A 23134-nucleotide genomic window follows, 5' to 3' on the forward strand; every position below is an offset into this window, starting at 1 on the left:
CAGCGTGTGATGTGATGGATGTGTCATAAAATATCTCACATCTTCATTTATCTCCCTTCCCAAAACCCTTTACACGCCGTCTCAAGTGTCTCTTCTACCTCTCTTTAGCTCTCTCTCTCTCTCTCTCTCTCTCTCTCTCTCTCTCTCTTTCCCATCACAGAGAAGGAGAAAAGACAAAGGAGTGTCAGTGACAAATGCAGATTTCATATGATGCTAATAATATCCCAGGCAGATTTTTCATCTTTGCTTGACGCGACATCTGATTTCGGTCAGTCGTTAGGTGTCCGATGGTTCATTAATTCCTTCCTTTTTTTTTTTTTGACACTGCAAATGACCTTCATACATTATTTCCATCATTAATATCAGCAGGACTGAAAGAACAGATATTTCTTTCTATCACTAACCTCATAACCCTCTGTGTGTGTGTGTCTCGTAGGTACATGATGAACGTGACATGGGACGGCCGAGATTTGTCCTTCACCGAGGACGGCTATCAGGAGAATCCCAAACTGGTTGTCATCGTCCTGAACAAAGAACGTGAATGGGAGAAAGTAGGATTTTATTTAATTATTTATTTCTCTGATTTATTTTTGATTATTGACAGCATTTCTAAGAGTTTTTCGAAACTTTTTTTTTTAAATTCCCTGACAGGTTCTAGGTTTTAACGTTCTACTTCACTCTGAAATGTGTTTTTGAGCTGTAAAGTAAGTATGACTGCACTGTGAAGATTTTAAATCATAACTGAACATTTTATAGGTTGAAAATGTCTCAGAACGCCATCTACTGGATTGCTTGGTATTTCTCTACATCATGGGAAAAAAAAAAGCTAACGCCCTCTAACCACAGGTAGGCAGGGCATCTCCCCATGCCACGCCCCTGAGTGTGATTTCTGTGAAACTGAGCTTATTTTCAAATCCGTGCTGACTGAGACACACTGATTGATTAACTCCCACCTCACACACTCATGACCCCCTCCTCACCCCACCCCCATCCTGAGCTCCTCCCCCCAACCCACCCCACAACCGACACCCTCCTCAGCCCCATGCCCACGTTTTTAGAATTCGCAGTGGGTGGAGTGAGGCTCAGAGTTGGGGGGTGTAGTTCCACTTGAAGAAGAAAATAATGAGGACTCATTGAAACTTGTACGACACACCAGATTTGTGTGTGTGTGTGTGTGTGTATATATATATATATATATATTTTTTTTTTTAAAAACTTCAATGAAAAAGGGTTCTTCAAGTGTTCTTTAAGACTCTGCAGGTTCATCAGGTCCAATAAAATTAAGCTTTCTGATTCAGAAACATATAGAACCTTTAAGGATTTCCCTCGAGAGCAACCAAAGAACTTTTAAGGAACCTCAGTTTATTTCATACTTTTATATAGAGCAGGTCTTTAATTCCTCCCCGCGTGTGTGTGTGTGTTGTCTGGACGATGTGATTGTTCAGCCCAAAAGAATAATTGGAACATGGCGCAACAATAGGAGCGATTGATTTACACTGTCTAGGCTGCAGTTGGGTCGATATCAGTCGAGGTTTAATTGGAATGATCGGACTTGGACTGAGCAGACCAGGCGCTTATGACGAGCATGAGTTCACATCCGTGATCCAATCTGAGAGGTTTACTGCTCATCATGGACCACAGGAGTCACTCTGCAGCCGTTCGTTTTCGTTTTCACTGGATCCTCATCTCTTCTGAATCGTTAAAAAGTGTGATAGTCACACTCAGATGATGAAATCGGATTTGTTCTTTATCAGCATAAAGTGTAACTGAGACCCAGGAGCTCCAGGTCTGATTTGTATGAAAGCATTACTTTTTAATGGTGTAATGTTTGCAAGGTCTTAGTCTTGTGGAAAGTACTGCTGCATTCAGGAGGTGCTGATGAGCCGGATTATTCGAGGTTAGTTCCTGCTGCAAATCACCAGCATGGCAAAACAAGAGCAGGATGGTGACATCATCCTCACCAAAGTTAACCCTCACAAGTTCACTGTTTCATTTAAAACATCGTCATCCATTTTGTTTTCCAGCAGGAACACCGTAATGTGAATGAATGAGCAGGCGGAGGTGTAAAGTTGGATAAAAACCTGAGATGTTGCTCGGTTTGTTCGGCATGAGGTAATTCTTTTTTACTTCTTGCCAAGATGATGTTCAAAGTCTTTCACACTTCCGTTCACCTTGGTCCACAATTGCACCATTCAACCCTTAAAATCTTCACACAGAACTGTTTTTCATTTCATTTTAACGTAGACCAGGTCAACAATCTGCTTGTCAATCCATGTTGGACTCACACAGTCGATGTCTGGATCTCTCAGGTCAGGTGGTTCTCAGTGGGGTTCTCCCATTTTAGTGTTTTTTCTTTATAAGATAACTTTGCAAGAATGCTCTTTCCAGAAATGAAACTCTGTTGTTTTTTGGTTTGAAGAAACAACCAGAAACACCCAAAAAACAGGAAGTCAACAACCAAGTGTCCCTCTGGAGAAACCATTAAAGGTTCGATGTACAATTGTAGAGAGGCACAGTGGTGTAGTGGTTAGCACTGTCACCTCACAGCAAGAAGGTTCTGGGTTTGAGCCCAGTGGCTGACGGGGGCCTTTTCTGTGTGGAGTTTGCATGTTCTCCCCGTGTCTGTGTGGGTTTCCTCCGGGTGCTCTGGTTTCCCCCACAGTCCAAAGACATGCAGGTTAGGTTAATTGGTGGCTCTAAATTGACCATAGGTGTGAGTGTGATGGTTGTGCGTCTCTGTGTGTCAGCCCTGTGATGATCTGGTGACTTGTCCAGGGTACACCCCACCTCTCACCCACAGTCAGCTGGGATAGGCTCCAGCTTGCTTGCGACCCTGTACAGGATAAGCGGTTACGAATAATCGATAGATGTACAATTGTATAACAATGTTTCCATGTCATAAAGGGTTTCCAAAGAGGTTCAGCACCATTTATTATCTGATGAACCCTCAAGGAACCCTTGAAGAACCACGAACCATCAACAATTTGGAGTTTGTTCTGCACACTTCTGCATCCACTCACAGAAAGGAAAGAGTTCATCAAAGAGAAGTTAAAGGCTTCGATAAATAATTAAGGCATCTGAGCTTCCAGAAAATGTGCATTTGGACCCCTTTGTGAAATGTTGTGTTCAACAGTTCAAAACAGCACAGTGTCACGACTGAGCTTGCATTTGTGCTGAGAAAGGAAACCCTCCTGAAAACCAAGAGCATCTGTAACACTTCCTGATGTGGGTGGAGCACAGAAGCACGGCAGGCGAGAGTTGATGTTTATCCAAAACTTATTGAGCTTTTCAGCTTCCTTTTCATTCATTCATTCATTCATTCATTCATTTACTCACTCATACACACATGCATTGGTTGGGGAGAGAGCTCCCTTCCTCTGCTCTCTCCTTTTATGCTCCGTCCCTGTAACAGTGACACACACACACACACTAATTGACAGCAGGTGGAATGACTTAGCCACTTATCTTCCCCGACCCCACCCTCCATTCACAGACTGCTGCTTGGCCACGCCCCCGCTGCCACATACCCCCACCGCCCGACTCAGGCTGGGGAGCCGTCCGGCCTGAAGCTGACTCCCCCCCGATGGGACAGGAAGTCCGCCACCACCATCTGCGCCCCCGGCCTGTGGATCACCTCAAACTTAAATGGCTGGAGGGCGAGATACCAACGGGTGATCCGCACATTGGCATCCTTCATGCGGTGGAGCCACTGGAGGGGTGCGTGGTCCAACAGAGAGTGAAAGGGCACCCCAGCAGGTAGTATCAGAGGGCAAGGACCGCCCACTTGATGGCGAGACACTCCTTCTTGATTGTGCTGTACCTGCTATCACGCATTGAGAGTTTCCGGCTGATGTACAGCTCCTTACCCTCCACCTCCTGAGACAAAATGGCCCCCAGCCCTCTGTCCAATGCATCAGTCTGCAAAATAAACGGGAGAGAGAAGTCATGGGAGTGTAAAAGTGGCCCCCCACACAGTGCAGCTTTTACCTCCGAGAAGGCCTGTTGGCACTGCTCCGTCCACTGGACCAGATCTGGAGCCCCATTTTTAGTGAGATCGGTTAGCGGGCTGGTAACGTCTGAATAATTATGTAGAAACCTACGATAATAGCCAGCCAGCCCCAAGAACTGTCTCACCTCCTTTTTGGTCTTGGGCCTCGGGCAGGCCGCAATTGCTGCGGTCTTGTTAATTTGGGGACGCACCTGCCCATGGCCCAAGTGGAACCCCAGATACCGTACTTCCACCCACCCAATCGCACACTTTTTTGGGTTAGCTGTGAGGCCCGGTTGCCTCAGCGACTTTAGGACAGCCCTCTGGTGTTCCAAGTGCCGCGGCCAATCATTACTGTAGATTACAATGTCATCTAGATAGGCGGCCACGTAGGCAGCGTGAGGGCAGAGGACCCTGTCCATAAGCCGCTGGAACGTAGCGCGCGCCCCAAACAGCCCAAAAGGGAGCGTGACAAATTGGTGTAATCCATACGGTGTGGAAAAGGCCATTTTTTCTCGGGATAGAGGAGTCAAGGGGATCTGCCAATATCCCTTTGTTAGATCCAGTGTCGAATAAGAGCGAGCAGCACCTAACCGATCAAGCAACTCATCAATGTGAGGCATTGGATATGCGTCAAATTTAGACACCGCGTTGACCTTTCTATAGTCCACACAGAACCGGACCGACCCGTTGGTCTTGGGAACCAGGACCACTGGGCTGCTCCAGTCACTGTGGGACTCCTCGACTATGCCCATTTCGAGCATGGCCTTGAGTTCGTCCCGAACCACCTTTTTCTTGTGTTCGGGCAAGCGGTAAGGGCAGCTACGCACTACCACCCCCGGGGTCATTTCGATGTGGTGTTCTATGAGGTGGGTACGACCAGGAAGGGGCGAGAACGCGTCAGAAAATTCCTTCTGCAACTTTGCTACCTCAGTGAGTTGGGCCGGTGAGAGGTGGTCTCCACAGGGAACCGGAGTGGTCCGAGATGTTATCTTTTTTACCTCTGGCACCAGCTCCGCCTTCTCTGGGACTACCGACGCCAACGCCACGGGGATCCCCTCATTCCATCGTTTTAAAAAGTTGAGGTGGTAGATTTGCCGTGCCCCACCCCTATCCATTCGCTTCACCTCATAGTTGATGTCCCCGACTCGCCGTGTGACCTCAAAGGGCCCTTGCCACTTGGCGATCAATTTAGAACTCAACGTGGGCAATAATATGAGCACTTTATCTCCCGACATGAACTCTCTAAGGCACGTGCCCCTGTCATACAGCCGACTTTGACGTTCTTGTGCCTGCCGTAAATTCTCCTGGGTTAGGTGCGTGAGGGTGTGGAGTTTTGTGTGCAGGTCAAGAACATACTGGATTTCATTTTTACTCGGTGAAGGTCCCTTCTCCCAATTTTCCCGTAGCACGTCCAGAATGCCACGCGGCTTATGCCCATATAATAATTCGAAGGGAGAAAACCCTGTGGAGGCTTGCGGGACATCTCGTACTGCGAACAACAGGGGCCCGAGCCACTTATCCCAATTACGCACATCTTCATTTATGAATTTACGGATTATGTTTTTGAGTGTCTGGTTAAATCGCTCTACTAAGCCATCCGTTTGTGGGTGATAAACACTGGTGAAGATAGACTTGATCCCCAGTAACCCATACAGCTCGCACAGTGTGCGTGACATAAACGAAGTGCCTTGGTCTGTCAGGATTTCTTTCGGAATCCTGACCCGGGAGATACTGTAAAGCGGAAGAGCGCTTCCGCAATACTGCGTGCTGAGATATTGCGGAGAGGCACTGCTTCCGGATATCGCGTTGCATAGTCCACTAGAACTAAAATAAAGTGATATTCCTGTGCTGACCGATCTAATGGCCTGACGAGATCCATCCCAATTCGCTCAAACGGGGTCTCGATTAGAGGAATAGGGCGCAAAGGCGCTTTTGGAGTGGCTGCGGGATTTACTAATTGACATTCACGGCATGCCGCACACCACCAACGGACATCCCCGCGAATCCCTGGCCAATAGAATCGGGCCATTATTCGGGCTAGTGTTTTATCTTGCCCCAAGTGTCCAGCCATGGGATTAAAGTGAGCCGCATGGAACACGAGTTCTCTACGTCTCTTTGGGATTAACAAGTGGGTTATTTGTTCCTTGGTTTGAGTGTCCTGCATTGGAGCAAATTTCATTAATTTAAACAGAGAACTGAACTTGAGAACATTTCAAGCACAGACACAGTATGTCTGCATCATGAGAAACTGTTTCTGATGAAATATGAAGAGCTACAGAAAAGTTGTTGTGATCCATATGAAAGGCACAAGAAAAAAGTTAAAACAGAATTATGTTCAATTCTTCCTGAAACAGCAGATTCACTTTCAAAACTGATAAATAAAAATATTAAACCTGGACAAAAATTGTGTTCTAAATGTTCACAGAGAGTGAAAGAACATTTAAGCCAAGCAGATTCAGCAGGTTCTACAGAATCAGAACAAGAGAGCATGTGTGTAGATGTGGATCCAACATACACTGGTGAGGTAGCTGAATCACTTGACAAAAGCCTTGTGTCAATTGGTTGCTCTCCACTGAAAATTGCCAAGTATAGCCACAAACAGAAAGCTGCATATGGCAAAGCAAAGCTGCAACGAGTAGAATAAACTTTACATTCTAAAATGAAATTTTATTAATTAATGAAATTTGCTCCAAACAATACTGAGAGTGTGTATTTAACTTACAATTTCTGTTGTATGTTAGTTTATGGCAGTCAGAATCTTTCTTTAGTCCAATTCCTATAGAACAGGGAGGAAGTTCAGCCATTTCTAGATGTCTAAGAACAAACTCATTTATACTGTTCTCAAATTGAAAGCAACTACAATTAAATTCCCTAGTCAACTATTCAAAATATCCAATCCTTGCAAAGAAACACATTCAGTTAATAACATTGGTAAATTTTCTCAGTGCTCTGTATTACAATGTATTTAATATAATCCAAGCAATATAATGTTATCTGAACAAGTATGCAGTTTACAGACTCTAAAACTATAAGATATGAGCCACCTGTTCTGGTATCAAAGGTCACCTATTGTGCTGTGTTGATATTGATAAGGCTGGCTGTTGACTGGTACACAATAGCTGGTCATTGATTGCTAATGTTACACAGTCTTAGATTAAAATCAATTTAAAAATAATTAATACTGAGCATTAATTGAAATTTTATTTAAAATTGAGGAAGAAACATGTCTCCTAACCTACTTGAGCCTTATTGAAGCATTTATTAACCCTCAAAAATCAGTTATATGAAAATATATCAAAAATTCGAATTTGGTGAAAATGGATTTTTTAAACCCCTGTAGTTTAAAAATACTTGAGAGACACAGAACAAAAATTTGGAAATATAAAATATGGGTCTTGGGGATTACTGAAAAAAAAATTACAAGTTCCTAACTGCTATCCCACATTGGATTTCTTGCTACTGAAAATGGCATGTTTTAGAAATCGGCGAATTTCAAAACCCTATTACAGACAAACTAGGAATAGTGGAGACTTGGTAAAACTGAAATTGGTAGATATTTCTGTGTAGATTTGAATAACATTCTTAGTTTAAGCATTACTGCCACAGGCAAGCCTCCAGAATGAGTTAAAAATGCAAAAAATGCAAATTTGTCTTTTTAATTTCCTTGTTAAAATCACCATCTAATATACAATGACCATTGAAATTCTAAGTTGAAGCTTGTAGTACAAGACAATGAGTCTCTCTGTGCAAAATATTAGGTTTCTATCTTGCATAATAAAGATTATATTGCACTTTGAAATATGTATGTTTTGAGCAAAAAACAAAAAAATCGAAAAATTCAAATGCCTGTATCTCTGAAACTATTGGTGATAGGAAGCTCAAGTTTTGGGGATTAACTTCTTTTAATAGTATCTCTGAGCCCTCCAAATTTCATTGAAATCTGAGATGGTCAAGCATAACCTCTTGTTGATTTGGCATGGAATGACCCAATGGCAAAATAGGGGAAGGTCAGTGCTGCGCTTAGCTGAAGAGTTTGACCATCGAATACTCTCACTTGGTCAAACGCATGCCGCAGAGCCTCGTCTCGCGACTGCTCTAATGGGAAATCCCCGAGGGAATCCGAGAGAGAGAGGAGGAGCGGGCTGCTCCTCACTCTGTCGCGGTGTTGATGTAGACGGCTCTGCGACAGCTTCTCCAGTCAATGCCACACCAGGACCTTCCCGTGACCTACTAGTGCAGGACCCACTGTGTGTTAAATATTCCATTAGGTTTTTAAATCCCGGCCAATCAGTACCCAAAATCAACGAGTGAGTGAGACAGGGACTAACCGCCGCCTTTATTCTATGCATTTGGCCCCAGAATAGAATTTGGACAGACACTAGAGGGTAATGGTGAACATCCCCGTGCACACACAATACTTTCACTGCTTGTGCTTCCCCCAGTGCCTCACCTTGCACGAGGCATTGGTGAATTGAGGTCTGATTGCAACCAGAATCCACCAAAGCGTGATATGTAGCCCCTTGGATACTCACCGGTATGCGATACGTTCCGGCCTGATCGGGGGCGGTTTCTGGCACGTTGGGGATCCGGATTACAGCACCCACCTACCTTGCGGAGCTCTGGCCTCGGAGATGCTCCGATTCCCCGCCGCACCAGCACACCGGCCCAGGCTTTCCCTCTGCACTGGTGTTATGGGTGTCACTCACCTGAGGGGGAGACAACACAGACACAGGAGAGGGAGAAGGGAGGACACCACGGGTGCGACGGGCCGACTGGGGATGGGCCAGCCGCCGCCTCTGTGGTAGGGGAACGGGGTGGGGACGGGGACAAGAGACAGGGGGAGAATAGAGAGAGAGAGAAGAGAAGCGAGGGGAGACGCCTCGTCTGCCTGCCGCCGGAGCCGCCTCCAGATGGTCCTCCGCCAGCTCGATGGCTCGCTCCAGCAACGCCAGGTGAGGACACTGGACCCATTCTGCCGTTCCTTCCAGAAGTCGAAAGACAAACTGCTCCAGTGCCACCAGATCGATGATTCCATCGGCGTCATGGTTTTCCGCCCTCAGCCACCGCCGGCAGGCATCCCAGAGTTGCTGGCCGAATGCAAACGGCCGGCCGACTTCCTCCAATGCCAGCGTCCGGAAGCGCTGGCGATGTTACTCCAGGGAGCGGCCGATCCGCTGCAGGATGGCTTTTGTCAGGTCAGCGTAGACCAGCCGGCTGTCAGCAGGGAGCTGCTGCGCTGTGACCTGCGCCTCGCCAGTCAGGAGCGGGAGAAGGCGCGCCGCACGCTGCTCCTGCGGCCACCCCCACGCCTCGGCTGCTTGCTCAAAAAGAGCGAGGAATGCTTCTGGATCGTCCTGCGGTCCCATCTTTGTGAGGGTGGTGGCAGCGGTGGTTGATGCCCCTGCTGACGTGAGCCGGTGCTGGAACGCCTGGCGATCTTCCTGCTGGGCCAGCATCAAGGCTTCGAAGCGTTGCTCCTGCTCCTTTCGGAGGGTGATCAGCGCTTGATGCTGGTTCTGCTGGGTGGTAGCGAGGGCAAGGATGAGCTCTTCGAATGGCGGGGACTCCATGGGGTGGTTCTCTTCTGTGCTCCCAGGTTTCAGCACCACTGTAACACTTCCTGATGTGGGTGGAGCAGAGAAGCACGGCAGGCGAGAGTTAATGTTTATCCAAAACTTTATTGAGCTTTTCAGCTTCCTTTTCATTCATTCATTCACTCACTCACACACACATGCATTGGTTGGGGAGAGAGCTCCCTTCCTCTGCTCTCTCCTTTTCTGCTCCATCCCTGTAACAAACAGTGACTGACACACACACACACACACACACACACACACACACACACACACACACACACACACACACACTAATTGACAGCAGCTGGAATGACTTAGCCACTTACCTTCCCCGACCCCACCCTCCATTCACAGACTGCTGCTTGGCCACACCCCCGCTGCCACAGCATCATATTCAGCCCAAACAGAACATTCAGGTTACGTTACATCTCCTTCGTTCAGTTCGACAGGTTCTCTATGTAGAATTGTATTGTTCCATCATTCTTCCGTCCTCTCACTTTTTCCACCGCAGTTTTCATCGTCTTGCTCTTTCACTCTCCATCTGTCTCCCGGCCCGCGGCCATCTCCTGAACTTCACACCCTGTGCTTGTTTAGTTGTTTCAAGTGAGCTTATTAAAAGGACAGCTGGAAAGATCAAAGCTGTTGAACCAAATCTGGATGAAGGTTCATTAATTCGACGCCAAGTCACCGCCTGTTGATGTTGATGGAAAAACGGATGCTGCGTGAGGAGTTGCTTTGTAGATTTCTTTCTACACGTTATCTTCAGTGTAGTTGATTGTCCATGACACGTTTGGAGCTCTGAGACGAATATCGTAAACACGTAGCGGTGCTTTCATGCTTCAGTCTGTTCAGATCTCTTGCCTCCTCATCTCAAACAAATCAACTTCCAAGGCTTCACCGTTCACATGAATGCCATCAACCATCGCTGCCATCACCCTCGGCATCCTGCGGATCACGAACCTGCTGAGCCGAGTCTGCTGCAGCTCAGTGTCTGATCACTGCACTGCATTCTGGGACTTTGGGTCCAGTGTTTGTGTCACCACTTCGATGCTGAATTTTTCTTGAACGTGACACTGAAGTTAATGTGAGGTTCAGAAATCAAAAGGGGTGCGAACAGAAGTGCTGAGATTTTCAGGAGCGAACAGTGAAAGCTGACCGTGGAAGTTCCGTCCCCCGCTCTGTGAGAGTGACGGCGCCTGAGGAAGGGCGGCTCTGTGACACGCAGATCTTCTCCGAATGTAACAGCAGCGTAATGCGGCTCGGCGCTGCGCTGTGCTCATATTCATCTGACAAAACTCATTCATCAGCAATAAAGCTCTGAGTGGAGAAAAAACATCAATCAGATCTCCATGAAGGACACTGCTCTGTGAATGCTGCATACAACAACACACAGCATCATACAACACAACACACAGCATCATACAACACACATCACACAACAACACACAGCATCACACAACACACATCACAACACTACACAACAACACAACACACATCACGCAACAGAACAACATAGCATCACACAGCAACACAACACACAGCAACGCACAACAACAGCATCATACAGCACACATCACACAGCATCACACAACACACATCAACACAACAATACACAACAACACACATCACACATCAACACAACAATACACGACAACACAACACACATCAACACAACACACCATCACACAACACAGCATCACACAGTATCACACAACATCACATAACACAACATCACACAGCAACACAGCATCTCACAACATCACACACACCACACATCACGCAACACAGCAACACACAACATCACACAACAACACAGCATCTCTCAACATCACACAACACACAGCATCACACAACACAGCAACACACAACATCACGCAACAACACAACACACATCACACAACACAGCAGCATCACACAACAACACAGCATCTCACAACATCACACAACATCACACAACAACACAGCATCTCACAACATCACAACACAGCATCACACAACACAACAACCCATACATCACACAAAACGCACACATCAACACACCATTACACAACAAAACATCACACAACAATACACAACACACACAACACACCATTACACAACAAAACATCACACAATACACATGACACATCACACAACAACAACATACATCAATACACAACACACAGCATAACACAACACATCACACATCAACACACAGCATAACACAACAACACAGCATAGCACAACACACATGAACACACAACACATCACACATCAACACAATAACACACATGTCTTAATAATAATAATAATAATGATAATAATAAGTTAAACTTATATAGCGCCTTTCAAGAAACCCAAGGACGCTTTACAATTATAGACAAGGAAAAAAAATATAACAATAAAAATAAATAAATGAATAAATAATAAAAAATGAGAGTAAAAAGTCCACCAAGTATGAGTCAAGATGTAATTCCAGTGGTGTAGCAGCCACAGTCCCACCAAAAGGCGCACGAAAACAAGTCCTACATCTCCAGCACAGCCGCCGTGACGCCGTCAGCCACATCGCTCGAACACCACGCCGTGGATCCACAAAGCGAGCAGAGAAGCTCCGCCACGCAGAGCGCTGGTGTGTCCCAAACCGCCTGCACAGCCGCCGCGACGCCACCGAGCAACATCGCTCGGAACATCACGCCAAGCGTTAAAGCGCAAAGCGCTGGACAACCACGATGTAAAATGAGCAACGAGCTCACTGCAGTCCACAGCTGGGAGCGCAGGCATCGCCCACGGCGAACCAAGGCCTGGAGGGAACCAACACCCAAACTGGGTCCGGAGCTACACCACAACCGGCGGACAAAACACTCAAACATCAAACTACACAAACACACACACACACAAAAATAATAATAAAATAAAATAAATTGAAAAAGAAAGAGAAAAAAAAAGCTCTGGTGAGAAGCGGCAGCCAGAATGCGCACGACGTACTCTCAACCGGAAACGAAAAAAAAAAAGCTTGTCTTGTCTTGTTCCTGTCGTTGTCTGAATGTCTGACTGTATGAACGCTCTGCTCTCCCCTCAGGACAAATTTATTTCACAAACACTTTCAAATTCTTCTCTTGATTCACCTCATTATTTAAAAAACGACAGTAATATTTTGCCCATTAATTCCCGCTGAAGAGCTTTTATTCATTTCTCATATTGTTCTTTGCTTTCTTGGTTCTGAGAAACAAACCAGGAAGTTGGAAATTAAAAGCAGGAAGTGAAGCAGTGCTCTCAGGATGAGTTTGAATGAAACCCCGCTGTGATCTGTGAACTCGACTGAGCAAGTGATTCGACTCCGAATCGACTCACCTGCAGGACATGAATCAGACAGGCCGTGTGTTTTGGGTTGCAACATTTATTTATTTATTTATTTATTTATTTATTTATTTCCTTCCTTCCTCACTCACTCACTGCTGAATCGATTTGTGAGACACAAACTGACAAAAAAAAAAAAAAACAAGTGATCCAATAAAACAAAGATTCAATATGTCTTGGATGTGAAAACATTTTAAACTCATTATTTATCGAATCATCGGTGTTCACTGTGCTCGGCCGATTTTTGTGATTTTGACACCGACTTGGTGAAGGTTTTCACTCACTGCATTTCAAAACGATAAATGAACGACTTTCACCGGGATGTTTTCAGCCTTAAACGACCTTCAGATTTTCTCCTTTTTAAAATTTATTTATTTATTTGTTTGTTTTTTAATTCACTGAATTCTCTGCAGTGTGAAATTCAACCAAACCGAACAGCAAGAGAATAAAATTTGATTCTGATTCGGACTCAGCACACGGATTGAATCTTGTGGAAGCTTCTTGGCCCTCTGGGGGAACCTTTAAAAGTTCTCTGAGGAACCCGAGAGCACAGTTGAGTTTATTAAACCCATAAATTTGTCATTTGATGCAAGTCGATATTTTATAACCTTCCATAACTTCAACATGTTCATCATGCGTACAAAGTGACCATGTTTCCTTGGTAACAGGAATGTTCTGGATTGGTGGGTTTTCATGAAGAAGGATCACATTTTGTTTTTCTTTGTCGAGTATGAATCAATAATTTAGTAATTAAACAGATTAAAAAACACACCACCATGACGTCACGGGTGATGATCGAGAGACGTCCCAGGAGCAGCATTTTTCCAGAAGTTGTGAAACACGTCTTTGAATTTTACAAGCGTCTGAATTCAACAATGATGTTTTTCTGCTGCTATAATGGAAGCTAAAAATGTACAGAACAGTCCAATCTCCTTCCAAAATATCTCATCCTCTTTTTCGTGTGGATAATGACAGCTTGCTGAAAAGCACATTTGCGTAAATGTTAGTCATTATTACAAAAGCAGGCGTCCGCGTTCCCCGCTGAACACGGGCTTCGGATTTCATAAACATCTGTCGTACAACGTTCATTAAAAACGATGAAGTAGATCTGATGCAAATGAAGAGCACACAAAGAGAAGCGATTAGCTGAGAGCTGGATTCAGGCTCTCCATTTTCAGAAACGTCTGCATGTTACAGGAGCACAGCGGCCGGCTAATTGATTTATTTTTGCTTCCAGATGAGGCTTTAGTGGAACAAGTGTGTGTGTGTGTGTGTGTGTAATAGATAAATAATCAAGGCTGTTCTAATGAAGTGGAGTTACTGTTACCACCCTGACGTTGATGATTTATTCGCACGGATCATCCTGAAGAGTGTCACAAAAAGAGAGCTGGTTTCACACAATTTCTTCTGTATTATTTGCCGTATCAGACTCTGACTGGCCGCGCTGTGAAAATTGTCCATGCAGATGCTCATCAAAGTTTCCAAACCTGTCATTGCTTAACTCTTGACTATTTTCTATCGTAAACACTATCATTAAAAAGCTTATAATCTCTACTTTCCAAAGAAATGTATCTGGTTAAGATCTGTTCAGTACTTTTGGAGTAACGGCAGGTTGAAGTCGGTACAACAGAGTAAAAACTCTGCTCGCGTGATGTCAGGAAACTGCCAGTGCTTTTCTTTTTGAGTCATGGGAAAGCGGTCAGGCTCTCTCTCTCTCTCTCTCTCTCTCTCTCTTCTGATCGGTTTCCCGCTGGATTACTTGTCAATATCAATCAGATCACTTTTATAGGGATGTTCTCTCGCTCTCACTGTTTCTGATGAAGGATTCAGCAAAATTTTCCCTCTGCTAGTTTTGATGTTTTGATTCACAGGAGATTTTGAAGTGAGTTTTCAGAGCTTTACCTACTTATTTTTTCAAATCAAATCCATTTATTTTAGAATATAACTGGAGTTGTTTTGATGAAAAATATTGAGATCTTAATGGTTGGAATGAGATTTTAAAAAACCTGAAGTCAGAAACGCGAGTGTCAATTTCAGTTGAGTTAATGTGAATTGTTTATTGGATGTGGATCAGACAGTTTTTTCGAGGTTCGCCTTGAAAGCTGTGAATATTAATCGAAATAATCATTTATATTCTTTCATATAAACACTAGTAGGCGCTACTGAGAAATACAAAGGGTTACAGAGCACAAAGAGAGGATTAGAAATGATATTTTGTTCCTTTTTTATTGCGTGTACCGATTTAACGTGTTTACCTAATTAGCATAATTAATACTCATTAAATACTAATTTGCATAATTTGTTTTTCCTAATTTTAAAACTTTGTATTCAGTATCCAACCATCTATGTTCCTGACAATTTCCATGTAAATATCTTTTCAAAAATAGAAAAGTTATTAAGGAAAAAAAAAACATTTGGTCTCATTGGTTATTGAGGCCCATTTTGGACCATGTGATCCTCATACAGAATATTACGGCCATTTAATAAAAATGAAGCCGTTTCTTCAATCTTTGATTTGTAATATCTCAAGAACGGATAAACATCTTTTAATTCTGTAAAAAAGTGTGTTGTTCTGCATTCAATTCTGAATTCAGTGAGGGCAGTTTCGTGACATCGGAAGTTCACGACCCTCAGTGTCTTCATGCCTTGAACATGCAATTAATCACGTGTTATTAATTGACACTCACGCACTTGGCTGCACCTGAATCACACATCATCCTCGTGTCATCTCTAATCCACTCTGACCAAAAGCCGTCTCCAGGCCAGTATCACACTCTTGACTTCACTTGGCATCCTCTCTTTTTGAACCTGCACCCGAAGCTCTTGATCTGAAAATAGCAGTTAATCGTGGCACTCAAGACGGCAGATATGATATGATTGCAGTCCGTGGCTTCTCAACGCTAGCGTGAACTTGAACTTAATCAAAAACGGAGTTTGCGTTTGGAATTTCATTATTGACAAAACTGCAGCACGGAGACGCGCTAACCCGGGCCCCACAGGCCCTGGCGTTGAAATAAATATTTATCTGTGAGTCCTCGGGCTGATGGAGGACTCGGCTCGGGATGACGAGGAGCTCCAGAGTCGAGAGGTGTGACAGCTGAGTAAATAGACACAGACGTGGGTTTGGGGTTTTTTCTTTCCATCTGTCTCCGTTATTTTTTCTCACAGCGACACATATGGACTTTGACACACAAACATATATCTACACACACACACACACACACACACACACACACACACACACACACACAGACAGACAATCTGCACTAAAAATGGTGGAATGCCCCGAGGACTGGCTTGAAGTGACCAATCAGTTGTTGTCGGTGTGAAATGGATCGGTCTGGCATCTCACTGAGTTGATGGCAGCCGCTATAAACCATGTGTCTCTGCCACCTGGACAAGTGCTGCATCTCTGACATCCAACTGCTTTTCTACAGGCAAAGAGAGAGAGAGAGAGAGAGAGAGAGTATATAATGCTTTTCAAGTCCTCTCATCAACTTGCCCTCGTTTTATCTCATACCGTTTACAAACAAACCTCAAAAACATGGTGCTGTCAGATTCTGGATTCTGATTGGTCAGAAGGTGTTGATTCATTTTCTATAACAGCGACACCTCTGACAGCGATCACTTCTATCCAAACCTACAACAACTTATCAGGACAGCATGCCACTGCTGCGCTAATGAACCTCCCATACGTCTGTCTGGGAGAACGGCGTGTTTTCATTTGGCCTTTAAAGATGTTTAAAAGTGTTTACATAAAACTAGTGTTTGTTCAAGAATAAATAACATATTTACGGAATACAGTGTTCATTTTGTGCAGCATTTTGATGAGCTTTTACTTTCAGCATTTTTTAACGTTGTGTGATGCAATACACCAAACTCACAGGCGCCGCCATCTTGGGTTTTTCGTGATATTTGTCACTGGTCCGTGTGGGGGTTTATGTTTATTTGTTTCCAACTCACTCAGTGTCGGTTCAATCAGCTTGAAACTGATGATTCCTACCTAGTGGTCGAATCCCTCATGTTGACTTGATTTTCCAATAAAATCACCCGAACACTTTGCTGTCTCGTACCTGTGAAAGATCGGATCCCTGCGGAAAATTTTGTATCTTTCCTAAAATTAAAAAAAAAAGAATGATTTTCTTAATTTTTTTTCATGGAGAAAAAATGAGAAGGTGTATAAATATCAGTGATACTGTTTTGAAGAGAGTTTGCAAAAGTTTGAGTCTTTTATATACAGCGCATTCGAGCGCCACTGTCATTAGTCATGCTCGGTGTCCACAGTTTAAAGTGAATATACAGCTAAATTCTGGCTATAAGAAGAAGACTTTATCTGTAATTCTTACCCTGATACTCAAAATTCGAAATCTCTCTATTTTTGGCTTTTTGGTCTATTAATACATCTGATTGAGGGTTTTTTTTTTCTCATGAGTGGAAAATCAAACCAATGGAAAATGATTGCTGGTTTGTGATCGGGGCAACGGACCGAAATGGAAATTTTATAAAACATTGGATTTTCATATGTTCATGACTTTTTTTTCGACATATTTTCAAAATTAAACAAGTTTTCAATTCCGATCTTCGCACTCTTTAATTTGATACATTACACAACATGATGACAACGACTTTAAAAATTGGCCTGTCATTGCTATTACCAGTTGCACTGGCGCCATCTGCGGGGGGGGGGGGTGTTCACGGACCTTTTTGACTCCCCAAAGATAAAGTTGGGGGGGCAAAAACACCCCAATAATGAAACGTGAAAAAGTAGTAAACAGTACAGATGAATTCATGTTAACTAACGATTGAAACCAACTAAACAAATAATAGCCTAGCTTTGAATGCAAAATAAGTAATCTATAGAAACGTCACCTAAAATGTTATGATCAGACATGACCCGCCCCCTTTTCCGCTTGCAATATTCCAATGGTTGGCAGTGAGTGATTGACAGGTTGCACTCCACAAAATTTACACTGCGTAGCACTAGGCCTACGTGGCCCAGGCAAAAAAACAAAACAAAACACAAATAAAATGGTTCATTGCGTAGCAACCAAGGCAGCACTACTGAGGCGAAAAGTTCTGTGTGGCCTCCCACAACCGTTTTCACTGAACAGTGAACATAGAAATGAAGCAAAATGGACAAGTGGATTATCCGAACCAATAGAGATCTTGCATGTGACATCACAGCCGATCCAGATTGTGACAGACGCCATCTTGTCGGTCAAACGCCATATTTCCTCCTTCTACTTCTACTTCTGGTTCTACTTCTGCTTTTACTTCTGCCTTTTCTTCTGGAAAACCCTACTATATACAATTCTACTACAACGGCTGCGGCTACAAGCTCTCCCTACCTGTGCATGTTTTTTATGTTTTTTGTGTGTATTTTTGCGTGTTGTTCGTCTGTATCGGACTTCAATATCCACTACAACCGTATGGACTTACTGGACATTGGTTTCCAGCAGAAAATGACGGTTTGTAGCGATTTCCATCGCATGCACAACATTCCAGACGAGATAGCGAGACCAGCGGGGTCTCCGTGGATTGTTATCGGGTCTGGCAGGCGAAGGAGGCGGCGGCGGGAGAGGAAGCAAAAGCGAGGCTGCAGGCAGAGCCGGTCTGTTTAGGAAGCTCAGAAAACAGCCACTCAAATCTCCACTGCCAAGCCTCTACCTCTCCAATGCCAGATCCATGGTAAACAAGACGGACGATTTGGAATTACAGCTGGAATTACCCTATTCTATTCTATTCTATTCTATTCTATTCTATTCTATTCTATTCTATAATCGGCTGGTCAGTGCAGTACTAGTAATACTTAAGTGACTTACCCGTCCAATGAGGATTGTTATTTTCTTGTTTACAAGATGCCACATCTGAGTCGCTGACAAATCCTGAATTTCTGTAAAGATAACTGTCCAGAGATTTATAAGCACGCAGTGCTTCACCACTGAACAGCGAGGGAAAGTTAATGAGGTAATTATACACATCTGGGTATTCCGCTGGCAGTTCAAAATCCACTGACGCGGTCGTGAAAACTACATCCGGTAAGCCATAAGGGTCACTAAGACTACATTCAGACTGCACCCTGAAACGACCCATATCCGATTTTTTTGCCCATATGCGACCTGTATCCGATTTGTTATTGGCAATCTGAACGACACAGATCCGATTTTTTCACATGCGACCCAGGCCGCTTGGATATGTGGTCCTAAATCCGATGCATATCCGATATTTTCACATGCGACTGCAGTCTGACCGGACAGGTCGCATTCATGCGACCTACACGTCATCAGCAAGAGACAAACGTCACGATTCTGTGTTGGCTAATCCCGCCTCTTTGGTGGAAAACAACAACATTTGTACAGTTTTCAGAATTTAAATAGACTTTTATAGAATTGATCAAGCTAATGGTGGATTTGGTAGGGACCTGGATGTTTATCTGTTAGCCTGATTAAATAAAACAGTTTCTATAACTGATTTATAACTTAAACCATCCTGTATTACAAGATTATAAGATTGTTCTGGAAATTTCCAGTAATTTGACACCTTCGGTCTCATTAGTCTGCTGCCCACATTAATCAGATTATTGTGTGAGTTCCGCCACCGCCGCCACAAAAACCACATCGCCAGGTCTCGCCTCATCTCCATAGCAAACTGCACTGGTGTTTCTGCACCTTGAGCCAGCGCTGAGAGAAGTTGCAGAATTCAGCTGGCTATAAACAATCTAAATAAACATTTATAAAAATGTAGAAAAAGTTTATTAAAATGACGAAATAAATATGTGCAAATGATTAAGCCTGAATTAAGAGTTTGGTAATACAGCGGCCGTATCCCAAATGACTGCCTACTGAAGCTCGAGTGCACTATATAGAGTTTAAAAATCCATTACTTCCTAGTAACATGTAGTGCACTTATATAGAAATTAGAGAGACATTTAGGAGTCAACCCTCGTTACCAGGCTACACGTTTTCATTTCAGTTCAGAAACAAAAACACACACGAGACCTCACACTTTAACACTAACCAGATAATTAAACAAACAAACAAAAAAAGAAATCATTAAACTTGAAGAGTGCGCTTTTTTTTGTTTACGTATTACGTAGATGTGCTTATTACGTGTCAATTTGCGCATGCGGGACACTTTTGGGTCGTTTTCCGTTCATATTGGAGATCGCATACAAGTCTCATATAATTGGTAATGTGAACGGCCTAACAAAAAAATCAGATTTCACAACAAATCGGATATGGGTCGTTTCAGGTTGCAGTCTGAACGTAGTGTAATCTGTAGGTCGTTTATTTTAGACATATATCTAATTATCTGTTCATTAGAAAAATGAGCCGTGTAGTCCGTCGGTTGAAATTGATCCATTCTGTACACGAGTGCAGCAATATTCAGCTGTGTTTTTTACCGACAAGATGGCGGCTGTGTACTTTCCGGTCACGTGACTGCAAGATCTCTATAGGCTGGCAGCCACCAGCAATGAAGGTGATCATGTTGTGCAGAATTTGGACACTGAAGTCTGTGTTAAAGCCGATGCGGATATATGAGTTTAACGCGCTTAAGCCTTTTTATGGAGTATGGTGCGCGTTTTTTTTTTTTTTGCACTATTCTTGTCAGTTGTCTGCCGAATTCATCTCAAAGAAAATTGCATTAAACTAAATTTGTTTATTGAATAAATTGTGTTTCATACAATGTTTAAAGTCGTGAGATTTTTTTAATGCATCATAATAAGTTATCGTTAAAATGGGCGCTTCCCACTTGCAACGGTGAATAGTAATGAATGAAAATGACTTAGAACGGAGTCTTTGATATTCAACTACATACACTGCCAACATCATGACGTCACGGTGCAAGAACATAATTCTGACCCCCCAATGTTGACATGAAGCTGGCACCTATGATCAGTTGGATGATTCACGTAAAAGTCCACGCTGAAGTGAACGTCCATGGAAGGAGTCTCCAGTGTTAGGAAACATCCTACTGATCTTCTGGATGTTTACACAGTTTACACTTTGTGGTTTCTTTGGACCAAAAAGTGACCAGCTATAGGTTTTGGCATCAAGAAAGGAAAAAAAGAGACTGGTCGCTGAATGGTGATCGATGAGAACCTGCTGTCATGGAAAGACATCAGAATGAAAACTCAATCTTGTGGATGTCAGTAGGATTGTCACTGACAATATTTCCACAACATGAAACGTTACACTAAATGGATAAAAAGTATGCATGCGTGTGATTTAATATTGGCAAATAGTGACAGTATAAGAGGAATAACACACCACAGGTCATGCTGTCCGAGGAAAATAATCAACCTGAGAACAATTTACTGCTCGTTCCTTTTGCACTGAATCCAGAACAAGCACAAATACAGAGATCCGTTCCAGAGAAGTCGAAGCGTCGAAGCAGGAATCACTACAAGCCTCTCTGTGCGATGGAATATAAATACCTTGGCAAAAGTCCGGCTCTATAACATACGAAGCTCAACGCAGCGTTGGAGCCAAGTCCCATTTCTGAGGATCGGAGGAGGCGGCAAGAAGAAAGACAGAGAGCTGATCATACTGTGTAGATTACAAAATGTTCTATTTTCATCGAAGGATCTCTGGAAGTGCAAAACCCTCCAGGAACACGAACGCGAGATGTAAATAAACAAACACGCTTATTATGGATTGGCTGAGTTTTGTGGGTCGGGTGAGTTTCCAGTAAAACTTCTGCTCAAACTTCAGTTTCGCAGGAAACATTCTTTCAAGATATTTTCATCGTATGTAGAAAATTACAGCAGATACTCACTGGCCACTTTAATAGGAACTTGTTCCTGATTCTAAGATCCCTGTTCTTGGCTGTACAAGTAGAACTCAATGTGTTCTTCTGTTCTGCTGTTGCATGCTGAGATGCTTTTCTGCTCACCATGGTTGTAGAGAGTGATTATATGAGTTACTGTATCCTTCCTGGCAGCTCAAACCACCTCAAATCTGTCCATTTTCCTCTGACCTCTCTTATCAACAAGATGTTTGTTTTGTTTCCACCCACAGAACTGTCGCCCACTCACTCATTCGATGTTTGTTTTTTGTTTTTCGCACCATTCTTTCTGTGTAAACTCTAGAGACCGCTGTGTGTGAAAACCCCAGGAAGGAGATCAGCAGTTTCCAAAATACTCAAACCAGCAGTCCATGTGGCTCAAACCAACACCCATGCCACAGTGAAAGAAAGTCACACTTCACTGTGAGATCACAATTTTTCCCGTTCTGATGTTTGAACATTTTAAGAATTAACTGAAGCTCTTGATTTGTATCTGCATGATTTGATGCATCCTTCTGCTGTCAAGGGATTGGCTGATTAGGAATGATATACTAACTCATATAAATCACTTTTTACAACCGTGGTGAGCAGAAAAGCATCTCAACATGCAACAGTGGAAAACACATTGGGTTCCACTCCTGCAGCCAAGAACAGGGAACTTAGAATCAAGAACATGTTCCTATTAAAGTGGCCACTGAGTATATACACATAAAATATGCAGAACATGGTAGTATGGCATGGTCTGGTGTGTCTGTCTAGTTCATATGTAAGGAAAGTGTGAAGTGCAGATCCTTACGAGCTGTGAACCCTGGAATGATGGGTAGGGTGCATCAGTTGCCCTCACTTTCATAAAATCTGATGCATTTTTGTCTGGGTGTTCCTTTTCACCAATAAAGACATCCTGTAAAATTTTTTGACCATATTCAAAAGTCTAATGGTGGCACCATGAGGTTCATTTTTTGCCAAAAAACGCTTATTTTATGTTTTCGCATAAGGTTTGAATCACAATGTTGGACTCCATTTATTGATTTCTTGTGAGCCAGAGATCATGTTAAGAACCTTTGCAAGGGATTGAGAAGCATTAATGTGATTCATAATACAGTTGTATTGTTTAAAAGTAGTTGAACAATGATTCAATGAACAGCTAAAACTCAAACTGTGCTTGATAATATATTTAGAATATGTACTAAAAATGTGTATCTAAGATATTTGGTATACTCTATAAGGTGCCATAATGTTTCATGAAAAGTGATCGAAATTTTGTCATAAAATAGCAGCTTTTTCCATAACTTTGAGCTCCTGGTGCCACCATTAAACTTTTGAATTTTGTCAAAATATTTCACCCAGTGTGTTTTCTTACCAAAAGGAGCATAAAAACAAAAATGCATCATGATTGGAGGAACTTTTCATTTTTAGGGGGCGACTGATGCACCCTAATGATGGG

General features: G+C 43.3%; 1 protein-coding gene across 1 annotated transcript in view; it reads left to right on the top strand.

Moving 5' to 3' along the window:
- Positions 1-23134, top strand: part of grin2aa (glutamate receptor, ionotropic, N-methyl D-aspartate 2A, a) — a 204618-nt gene that overhangs the window by 122153 nt on the left and 59331 nt on the right. The window contains exon 3 of the mRNA XM_060901097.1: positions 437-551. Within this exon, the coding sequence (XP_060757080.1) occupies positions 437-551 (115 nt within the window). The remainder of the gene's footprint in view (positions 1-436; positions 552-23134) is intronic.

Source organism: Neoarius graeffei, chromosome 20, assembly GCF_027579695.1.
Source record: "Neoarius graeffei isolate fNeoGra1 chromosome 20, fNeoGra1.pri, whole genome shotgun sequence".
Taxonomy (NCBI): Eukaryota; Metazoa; Chordata; class Actinopteri; order Siluriformes; family Ariidae; genus Neoarius; species Neoarius graeffei.